Source organism: Arachis ipaensis, chromosome B04 (genome assembly GCF_000816755.2).
Source record: "Arachis ipaensis cultivar K30076 chromosome B04, Araip1.1, whole genome shotgun sequence".
Taxonomy (NCBI): Eukaryota; Viridiplantae; Streptophyta; class Magnoliopsida; order Fabales; family Fabaceae; genus Arachis; species Arachis ipaensis.
In genome coordinates this window covers 5,018,353-5,029,457 of record NC_029788.2, presented here as the reverse complement: position 1 = coordinate 5,029,457, position 11,105 = coordinate 5,018,353, and the positions used below count along the sequence as shown (strand labels likewise).

The 11,105-nt window shown below is 38.7% G+C and overlaps 2 protein-coding genes across 5 annotated transcripts; one reads left to right on the top strand and one right to left on the bottom strand.

The window, feature by feature from the left end:
• Positions 2,805 to 3,998, top strand: LOC107638573. The gene has a single exon (XM_016341910.2). It carries the CDS (start codon positions 3,090 to 3,092, stop codon positions 3,627 to 3,629), a length of 540 nt encoding a protein of 179 aa, XP_016197396.1. The 5' UTR covers positions 2,805 to 3,089; the 3' UTR covers positions 3,630 to 3,998.
• On the bottom strand, positions 4,460 to 11,105 carry LOC107638572 (mediator of RNA polymerase II transcription subunit 33A). 4 transcript variants are annotated; one of them, XM_016341908.2, is made up of 13 exons: positions 10,982 to 11,105; positions 10,641 to 10,943; positions 10,275 to 10,385; positions 9,719 to 10,066; positions 9,239 to 9,558; positions 9,059 to 9,150; positions 8,381 to 8,747; positions 8,030 to 8,240; positions 7,471 to 7,585; positions 7,208 to 7,369; positions 6,445 to 7,093; positions 6,159 to 6,365; positions 4,460 to 5,872 (listed from the first exon to the last, which is right to left on the bottom strand). In XM_016341908.2, exons 2-13 carry the CDS (start codon positions 10,934 to 10,936, stop codon positions 4,755 to 4,757), a joined length of 3,996 nt encoding a protein of 1,331 aa, XP_016197394.1. In that variant the 5' UTR covers positions 10,937 to 10,943; positions 10,982 to 11,105; the 3' UTR covers positions 4,460 to 4,754. The 4 variants fall into 4 exon arrangements, with proteins under 4 accessions (XP_016197394.1, XP_020976211.1, XP_020976212.1 ...); XM_021120552.1 differs by lacking the exons at positions 10,641 to 10,943; positions 10,982 to 11,105 and adding an exon at positions 10,493 to 10,634; XM_021120553.1 differs by lacking the exons at positions 10,641 to 10,943; positions 10,982 to 11,105 and adding an exon at positions 10,493 to 10,634 and having other exon boundaries at positions 9,719 to 10,026.

The window sequence follows — 11,105 nt, the reverse complement described above, 5'->3', positions numbered from 1 at the left end:
AAGCTCCTACATTATACACGTGACACACGCTTAGAGTATTATATTAGAAACAGCAGCACCAAAAAATAGGGAGAATTAGAGACACCTTTTTAACCAATCCATTAGCTCAGGATATTGAAGATTTTGGTGACTATGGTCCAAGATGATAGAGACAAAAAGAATGTATTTACATACATAATCTCGTAATAATTTCCATGATATTATTATCTGTAATTTTTTTATTATCAATTTAAACACGTGATTAAGAAAAAAATTACTTGCAAGAAATTTCTAGATGGCATGAAGATTTTATTTTAGTATACGTCAATAATTTTGTAGCCAAGTGATAAAGCCGAAGTTCTTAGCGGTTAGCGAAAAAATAAAGAATCCACAGGAAGCTTCCTCCATCACTCCGGTCCAAACTATTTTAACCCGGCCCATGAATTTGTACTAATTTGTTTGAGACCCAAGTTTAATCGTAACAACGACAAAAAAATAAAAAAGGAAGGGGTATTTTAATCATGACCGAAAGTGAGAGAACAAAGTTTAATTCCAATTCTAATGCATACTATAATTTTGAAGTTTGAATAATTTCAATTATGATACCTAACAAAATCATATAATATGATTTTATTTATATTGAAGACATATATTAGATCACATGTTTATATCGCGTATTATTTAAATATAGTTATATATTTTTATTATTTTATTTTCCAAGCAACTACAATAATTTGTCACTTAAATATAAAATACATATATAAAGCGACGTATAGGTAGCGTTATTTTACTAGACCATAACATTCAGATTTCAGAGGAGAAAGAATTTACACCAGCTATTGTGGGTTGTCACTCATGTTGCCACGATATCTAAGTGGTATCTAATAATATTTTCTTTATTCATCTGTATTATTCAAATAAATTAAAGGAACCTAATCATATTATTTGAAATCTATATATTAGCACGACTCATGTTTATCATTTTTTTTCTTCCTTTTAACTTCAAAACTAGAAGTTTAACAACATTTTTATAACTGCGAAACTATATTTGATTTCATGATATGGTCTAAAACTTTTTCTTTTTCCTTTTAAACTCAGGAGATCTCATGTTATGTCTAGGATAACAAAAAAATATGCTGTAAAATATTATATTGGCCATTCCAATATATAAATATCGAGATATTTTATTTAAAAATTAAATACAATAATTATAAAAATGTGTAAAATATAAAGTATTTATTTTTATTTATAATTGCTCATATTTCGAATTCAATGGAACAAATCACATTATATAAACATTCCGGATACATTGTACCTTAAATATGAACAATAAAAAAATGTGCACAAATCTGTACCTGGATTAAAGTCATAATAGATTTTCTATCACTATATCTGGGATACATCCATAACGAATTTGATGGCATTGTATTCGAGATACATTCTTAAATAAATAGGAATTTTTGCACCTTAGATACATAACAAAAAAACATCTATGGTTGGTCGAATGGTCAACTCACTCGTTCGCTTAAACAAGTGTCGAGAGTTCGAACTCTACTTTGTGCATGCAGCAACTCATTGGTCAACGGTAGACCCTTAAATGGAACTCAGATCCGCGACAGATTAGTGCTTAACCTGTCGGGTTGAAGGATACCATTTGGGTAAACAAAAAAAAAAAACATTTATATACATAACTCTTTAGCCTGTATTCCTCACACCAAATCTCACTTATTTTTATCTATTCTTCCCTTATTTTTCTTTAAAAAAGGGCTAGTAATCAGTTTTTTTATACAGTGGTTTATCCCAATGGAATAATTAAAAACGGTGATGAGGGAGTAATATTTGAATACAATTCAACTGTAATGTTATGTACTTTCCGTGTTGATTCTCTAAATGCACTTAAGAATGTCATCTTGAGTAACAAGGGGGCAATTGGTTCGAAGGAGGTTGTCCGAGTAGCATATAGATTCCTATCACCGTTGTCTAGTGGAGATTTTACTAATAGGATGTTTTACTAATAAGCACATTAGTATAATGTTTGATGTGCATCGTAGACTAATGCCACAACATGTAATGGAGTTGTATGCAGGGGTTCGTGATGTGTTTGGTGAGTTTGGATCATCTTTTTCAATACCCATGAAGTATCGGTCCCGATGAGGCCGATTGACTTCGTCGGCAGGGTACTAGTGACATAGAGTTGAATAAGTTTGATTCGAATTATGCTGTGGACTGTGGTTCGTCCACCAATAGTGAATCATCTGGGGAATATGTACCAGATACCCCATCTGGTGATGTGTTCGATTTCTTCTTCCTCCCCTGTTACTTGTGTCACAGTTATCAGAAGTTTCAAACGATTATCAGACTCTTAATTTAGATGCGATACAACTAGATGACCCTTTCAATTTTAGCGACAGTGAAGTTTACAACACAGATGGAAGGGTAAAATTTTGAGTGAGCCACAGATTTAGGAATAGTAGAGATGCTGTTCTGTTGGCAGTGAAGAATTATAGCATTCGAAGAAACGTCGAATACAGAGTGTTGGGGTCGGATAGACCGAAATACCATTCTCGATGCAAGCAATTTTCTGCTGGATGTCCATAGAGTCTTCATGCTATGTAGCATACCGAGCTTTGATCATATCTCGATAACACCCGAAATGTGATTGCCGTGGTTCTTTCACATCTAGAGTACAATATTCCTAAATGCTTGTGTAACATGATTTATTCCACTGTATTCGAGATCTAAGTAATTATGGATAAAAATAAATACTCTATATTTTACACATTTTCGTTTGATTGATTTATTTTGAAACAGTAACTGCGCTTAAAAAAAGAGAGTATCGAAAACGGGGCGCACGGGAAGTACTGCTCGCGTTTTTGGGTGACAATTCAAGGTAACTGTCAACCTGATAGCGATTTCACGCTTTGGGGAATTCGATCACATCGAAATCGGAGCCCCTATAGAGAAAAGGAGATGCCAAACGGTACCAAGATCCGACCCGAATTCAGATCCAGTCACCAACCCTGATGAACGAAAACGCAAGAACAACACAACGCAATCCCTAGCTCGAACCCTCGTTCCGTTTCCCTCCTTTACTCCACATCGTCGCACTCATGACCGTCGTCACGCGGAAGCGAGGACGCCGCACGACGACGAGGCTTCAAGATCCCTCTCCTTCTCCCCTGGCGGTGGCGCTGCCGGAGGATCTGATGATCGAGATCCTGTCTAGGGCTCCGGTGAGCGATCCGCTTCAGCTGAGGTGCGTGTGCAAGTGGTGGAAGTCGCTCGTCTCCGATCCGCAGTTTGTGAAGAACCACCTGTCACGGTCGATCGCGGAGATCAACGATCTCGCGTCGAAGGCGTTGGAGGACATGATCGCGTTCGAGCTCCAGCTGAATCATGCGCCTCCCCCTCCGGAGCCGGATCCGGAAGAGGAGGATGGTGCGGCGGCGGAGGAGGAGGCGGAGGAAGACGCGGCGGAGGAAGAAGTTCGTGCGATGAGGAAGGAGCTTGATAACATGTTAACGTTGGTTAGGTCCTTGAAACAAAGCTTGGAAACCATAAAAGTCGATGTGCAAGAAATCATGAGTCGAATGAGATGCCTCCAAAGCTTTCTCCAGATTTATCTCAAAACAGCAACGCAATCTCAATGATCTCTCAATCTTCTCCTGTAATTGATTTTTCTAACTGTTCCTTTTTCTTTATTTTCTTTTTTATTTTCATCTGGTTTTAGTGTCCTACTTTGATATATCTTGATGTTTGAGTAGAAGTTTGTTGAATGTTGAAAGCTAGGGACTTAATTTGATATCATATCATCTGATTGTAACTAAAGAGGGGGCTAAGGCGCAAGGCATAAGGTGATTGTGATTTGATTTTGTGGACAAAGACACATTAGTGGTAGTAGTAGTTGTTGTAGTAGCTGCAGTAGTAGTTCTTTCATGTGTTGTTGCTAGTTGCAGGAGCAACAACGAAACCAACCATCCTGGGAATTGTAAATATAGTAATGAATTTCATTTTTCTTAGCTCTTTCTTTTCATTTCTGACCCGTTTTGGATTTTTTGGCCTTCGTTCATGAAGTGAGGAAAACAATTACTTGGAAACCAGTTTTATGTGCCCAAATGCGAGCGTAGAACTTGCTGGGATCTGGAATGGGCATGACTCAGGTGTGCCATAATGATCTTTATAGTTTATATCAACACCGAAATCAAACTTCTATATGATACACTGGGACTGTTTTCTATTTATAATATTTGAAAATTATATTAAAACAAAATAAATAAATAATTGTGGATATTGTTGGAGACTTGGTGCACATATTTGTTATAGAATAATCCTCTCTTAAAGCCTGGAAACGATGAAGACTAGTTTGATCGACTCAAGTACAAGCTTAGCTATCAATTTGATCACCAATATGGTTAATTTTACTCTAGTATGGACGAATATAAGTCATGTAAGAGAACTAAAAAGACAAGTGTGCGCAAAAGTCTGTGAAATGCACTTAAGATGAGCATTATGTTATAACTGATGCATACAATTTTGATGAAGACTAGTTTGATTGACTCGGGTACAATATTTGGATTTTGGACAAGATTGATGCATACAGTTGGAGGTTAAAATAAAAGTTTACTCGGACTATAACATGAGCAAATTGAGCATAAAAATTTCCAATTGATAACTAATCAAACAAAACTGTTAATACAGAGCTGCACAACTTTATAAACATGAAACTAATGTACAAATACCCTAAGATGATGCCCTCACGATGGAGAAAAGGTTTCTCACATTCCACTGTCAATTATGAGTTCAGCTGCAGCCCCCATTGTCCCTACACCCCCAGCACCCAACAATGACAGAGCAAGCTCTTCCTCATTCAACTGCCTCAACCCATTGCTCAGTCTCTTCAACACACTTACATCTACTTCCAGCACCCAGTTTGGAGTGCAACCAACCATCAAGCTCACGAAGCCTGACACATAGGCACGCCAAGTAGCCGAATCGCAGCCAAGCGATATCTTACCATCAAGTGCACTGGCCAGAAACTCCATGTGAACTCCCAAGACTTTCTGACGTCGCTTCGAAGCAGATGATGACGAATCAACACCCCATGCAAAGGCTCCACAAAGAACTGCAAAGTATGCAAGTGCATATCCACCAAGCATTGAAACCATTCCATCGGAGTTCTCTTGTTGGTTTGTTCTGTGAACTGATATAAACCATGAAGGCAGAGTTTCCTTTATAAGTAGTTGAACCAGCATCAACCCTCCTGATAGCCATACAAATGAAGCACCAAGCGCAGCCGCAAGCTTCACCCGAGACATTGATGCAGCGAGCGATACCTTTCCATATTTCATGCCATCTTTAGTTGCTTTCAGCTTTTCCAATCGCCCCCTCCGCTGCGTACCACATGCAATGTCTCTCACTGAGTGCATCAAGATTGAAACAATTTCCTCTGTCAAGAAAACCATATCTCTGATTGACCGATATGCGCGTAGATATAGGATTCCAGGAGCAACAGGACACATCCCTCCACAGAAATGTGACTTATATCCATGGCCAAGGAGGGCACCAACGCCGCCACTGCACGAGATAGGGGAGTTGCTCATGCCAAGGGTAGCTGTGAAGCAGCTTTTAAGAAGTTGGACTATGGCATCATTGTTGTGGAGTAAGACGGTTCTAGAAGCCGAGAAGATAAGGAAGTCAGTCCAACGTTTCGCCTTTTGTGTCCACAAGGAAGCCACAATTGGCATGCAAGGCCATGGACAACCTGCAGCAAGACACTCCAATGTTTGGCCGGCCAAATTAAGAAAGCGCTCCGATGTTCTGTCGACTTTGTAGGTAATGGTAAGGCTTGTGAAGGCAGCTAAGGGCAATGGAAGGGTGGCAGGAGAGCTGTCCCCTGAGGAAATGATGAGAATTGGTCACAAACTCATTGCTAAATTACATTTGATATTAGTGTTGGAAAAGAAATGGCATGCAATTTGATGTTAATCTCAGTTTAAGTTTAAGCAATGTACTAAAGATGAGTATGATGAACATAGATTATAATTAATATATATTGGATAAAGATGCAGTCTGGAAACTGTAAAACATATAACATGTAATATAAACTATTTCTCTTGAAAAAATCCATCATAAGTCAGGGTTTTCAAAAAGGGTTCAGAATATAGGGCCATGAACAAAACCTGAAGCAAGGCTAGGCACATCAACACCGGTAGCAGCCAAAATTTTCTTGATCTGCTCCTCAACATTCAGTAGATTCGCAGCAGGGCTTGGCCAATCAGTTCCATTCATAAATGCAGGTTTCCAAACACCACGAGTTACTTCAGCAGAGAAGTAACTTATTATGGTAGCCAGAGATGCAGGAAGAAAATCAGCCAAATCTTTAAGCCCTGATGTTAAGAAGAACATTATGTTATGACACTGAATTAAAGTGTTAGTTAAGATTATGTGATCTAATAACTAACATACCTGTTGCCAACTCACGCGGAGATAACCGTCCATGATCACATGCTGTGAGAGCAGCATCAACTACAAAGGGAATGGCTTCCAGAATATCCCAAGCAGGCAACTTTGGCCAGGTATCTTCACTTCCAGCCCCAGAAGAGCTACTACTTCCAGATGTAATAGAATTCTGGTTTCCTCTGTTAATCTTTCTGAACATCATGTTGAGAAGCCCCTCAACTATCTGATGAAAAGGGGTCCCATGCACAAGACCAGACAATGTTGCAGCAATGCATGCTTGATGCTGCCTATACCAGGCTTTCAATTTTGGAAACGAGTCGACAAATACAGATTTAGGCGATGATAAACTCGCTATCTCTGAGAGCCTCCTCCTGTTTCTATTCTTGTGGACATTGCCAGCTGACATTAGGTGGTTATTTCGAACTAAGAGTAGGTATTCAGGAGTTAGTTGAGAACCAACGGTGGGAACATCTCCAATTCCATATTCGATAGGAGGATGATTGAATCTCCAAAGCTTCAAGAGAAGAATAAATGCATTTGAAAACACAGCATGGGCAGATATTTCTTCCCCAGATGTTAGTCTCCATGAGATATTAGGCACACATGACCCAAAAACTTCACAGATAGGCATCAACGAACATGCAAGCTGCGGAACCTGATGAAAGAATTGACATATGCGAAGACTGAGTGTTTCATAATACAGCACTTTCAACTATATATTTTGGACAGCATAATCATAAGATCATTTCCTGTATGTATTTAAACTTACCATGCCATGAAGTGAAAATATTTGAACGCAATCAACAGATGCAATTCCAACAAAGAGTACATTGAGTATTGGAGCATATTCAATCAGATGGCTGTTTCCTTCAACATTCTCTTCCGGAACTGGTGGAGATAGTAACCTGAGAATGAAATGAACAGTGTGCTCCTGCAACAAATAGAGATCCAAATGTAATTAAGGAGCATATGCTTTACACACTGAGAAAATAATAAGGTTCTAAAGATGCTTTACTGTGTTACAGAATTTACCTGTATATTGTATCCCCGAATCAGGGATGCCCCACAAAGAATGGCAGCAGCAGATATCCTTTCATCTTCTGATCCCCCGATCGCAATTTCAAATATTTTCTCCAGTTCTGCTAAGCTTCCATCAAATCCAGGAGCGTAAATTCAGTTGCTTTTACCTTTTGGTAATTTACAAAAAAGAGCATCTGACATACCTGGCTTCAGGAAAGAAAAAGAAAAACTGAAGACCAGGCCATGGAATTTTAAAAAGGGAATTTAAAGGCCACCAACTCATAGCCACCCTTAGTATATTATAATTTTAGTTCAACATGGATTCGTTTTGTACTAAGGAAATTATTTCAGGTTTCAGCATGTCAAATTCATCCATACGGTGATTGATGGATCAGACATGAGATTGAAATAAGAAAATCCTCAATTAAATTTGTGGATAATAGTCACCAAAGGCTTACACAGACAGGAGTGCATTACATACTATGCTATAATAAATTTTCTGAGATGTGCACCAAAAGGGGTATATTACTATATTCACCAATTCACTGGGCTAAAAATACATAGAACATACCTTGTAGCAGGACTTGAAACCAGAGCATTAATCATCATCGAAGTAAGTGGTGCTCCCTTCATAAATGATGACCAGCCAGGTACTTGAGCTGGGATACACTGAGGTATTTGATTGATACATCCATTCACATAACCAGGCCATAAATAGGCAGATGTGTCGAGTAGATTTCGGGCAATACAAGCCTCAACTATCAAATGACGCATGTTTCCAGCTGAAAAAGAAGAACAAGGAATTCTTGTTAGTATGCCATAACTAATGCATTTTGTGAAATTGCAAGAAGTTACTCCAGTTGCTAAATAACTGAAGAACAACGCGCAATTTCTGAATTTCATTGAAAGTAAGACCACTTACCGCAGTCATTTGGCATCTCTGTCATGCTGAGGCAGTCAAAATATTCACTCCCTGTTGTGATGCCAGAAACAAACAGCATTGCTTTTGCAGCAGCTTGATTTGCAGCGGAAACAACAGATTTAGGCGGTGTGAGCAAGCTCTGATAGTCACCTAATACTTGGAGACTTGAGACTAAATCATTCCGACACTTTCCTGGAGTCTTTTTATCTTTCCAGTGATCTGTAGGATCACTATCTGTTTCATCAACTGGTGTCCCTTCCACCTCCTCCTCCTCAATGAGATCAGCAACAACAAGAGGTATGATACACAGGAGCATGCATAATCGAGTATCAAGATGAGGCATTGGGCCCTCAATAGGATCTCTTTCCTGTTGAAAAACAAAAATGAGAATTACACTAGAGATCCATACCACTTGGGCGATTTTCTTAACTACAAAGATATAGTAATTGTATGTCCTTTTTATTATAGCTGAATCTATTGGCCAATTGCTAATAGCCAAACAATCCTAGATAAATGAATAAACATGTGTTGGGCAAGTAATGTTAGCATTAATAGAAGTTATGATCTATTCCTGAAATATAAGGCCAAGAATCTGATAACGAAATTCAGAATTAATAGATGTACAAGTTGTTTTGAAAAGCACATGAAAACACATTAGTAGCAGAGAAAGTGTTCTACCCTCTGAACAAGACGAAGAGTTGCTAACCAAAGGCCTAGAAAGGTATCATGCCATGAGGTACCGTTTACTGCTCGGAGTGTCTTTATCAAACCTGCAAAACACATGATTTTCCATTTCATAGGTGTCTAAAATTGAAGTTAAAAAAAAATAATATTTTGTCAGATTCAAGTAGTTCTTACCCCCAATTACTTCAATTGCACTTGTTGCACTAACTTGATAGCCATCCATAGCATCTTCTAGCACCAGATCAAGAGGAATCCAAAGAGCAGAATGACTTGCACCATGACAGAGTGAAGCTGAAGAAGAAAGATATTCGAAATTCATAACTGCATGAAACTTTTGTTGTGAACTTGTTCTGCATTCTCGAGGCAAGAAAATACGAGTATCTGAAGTCAGTTGTAGAAGTGCCTCAGGAATTAAAGTTCTTGATTTTCTCAAACTTAATGAATTTGATGCCAGCAGCTGCAGCCTCTGAACAAAAGTTAACCAATGTGCAGGCCTAATAAAAAGGAAGAAAAGATTAAGAATCACACAAAACACACACACAGAGTAAGAGGAAATTTCGGAATGGATAAATAATTTGAGTCCACTTGATGTGCTATAAGTTAAATTAGACTGCAAGATGGAGAATAAAGAGAATATAATATAGAAATACTTACAAATTTTGGCTAGCCAAGTAAAGAATCTTCGAAGAAACTTTATCCTGCAAAAACTGACCAATCATCTCAACAGCCATAAGAGTATTCACAGTTTGCAACTTCTCATAATGTTCATTCCTTTTGTCATTATAACTATCATGCTCATCCAGTTCCATATCTTGATATACTGTAGCCCATCTAGACTTCTTTTCAGGAGTAAGTTCCAGCAACCCTTCATCATCCAACGATGCATCAAGCAACTGCCAGACAATCGAAAAAACAAATTCAACCACCAGAATGCCAGGCTCACTTTGTGATATGCCAAATATCTGGGAAAGATGAAGAACATCATCTACAGATTTCATGACCCTGTCCATACCATGAGCAGAAGAATCAACAAAGAAACGAATGGCTTAACTGGACATTACCAACCCATTATTATTAATAGTTCATATCTAATCTTTATAAGGAATGGCCAAAAGCCCAAAAAAAGTAAAGAAATCTCATTGGCATGTATACATTGGCCATACTAACTAATTTTCTGAAAGAGATAAATGTTATATAGACTGAAGCTTACTTTTGATAATCAGGCCTTTTTATCTGAGATTTAAGTTCAAAAGCATGTCTTTTGAGGAGTTCCAAGTATAGTCTATATGCTGCAGGTTGGACATGTCTACAAGGAAGAACCCTGCCAAAAATAATAAAGATATCAACACCACAAATGAAAACACTAATTTCCTTTTATCAAATAAAATTACTGAGAAAGCTAGTAACAAACTGGAAGCTCATAATTACAAATTCTACAAGCTCACCATTTGAATCAACATTCGCATGCACAGAAAATGAAAACATAGGGGTATACGTTGCAATGGAAGAATGTTTAAAAAGTCAAAGTCAATGAGAATACGGCAAGTTTTGAAAAGAAGGAAGAAGAGTTATTGACCTGAGAGAAAGGAGAGCGAGGAGAAGCATGGGAGGAACGATCTTAAGAGTCAAGGCTTTATCTAGAAACTTCCATAGAATGGGGACATTGTTGTCCCAGCAAATGTACGAAACGAGAAGCTCCGCCAGCTCCACCGACGGGAGTGCCTCTCCGGCGGAGTTCAAGTTCGAGTACATCTGAATCGCCCAAACCAGAGGGTCACTTCCTTTCTCCTGCGCCGCCTTCGTCAGCTCAACCACCCCGTTCCACGTAGGGCTGCTGCTGCACCTTCCTCCTCCGCCGCCGGAAACCTCCATGCTTCGCTGTGAAAACGTGGTTGTGCCCGGAATATGCGCGGTTACAGTTACCAGCTTACCGCAGTTCAAGTGAAAAGCACAACGGTTGGAGGCTGTGGCGTTTTGTCGTTTTTTTAAAGTCAAAACGGCCAGGGGTAAAACGGGGATTTTCAGCGCGGGTATCTTGTTA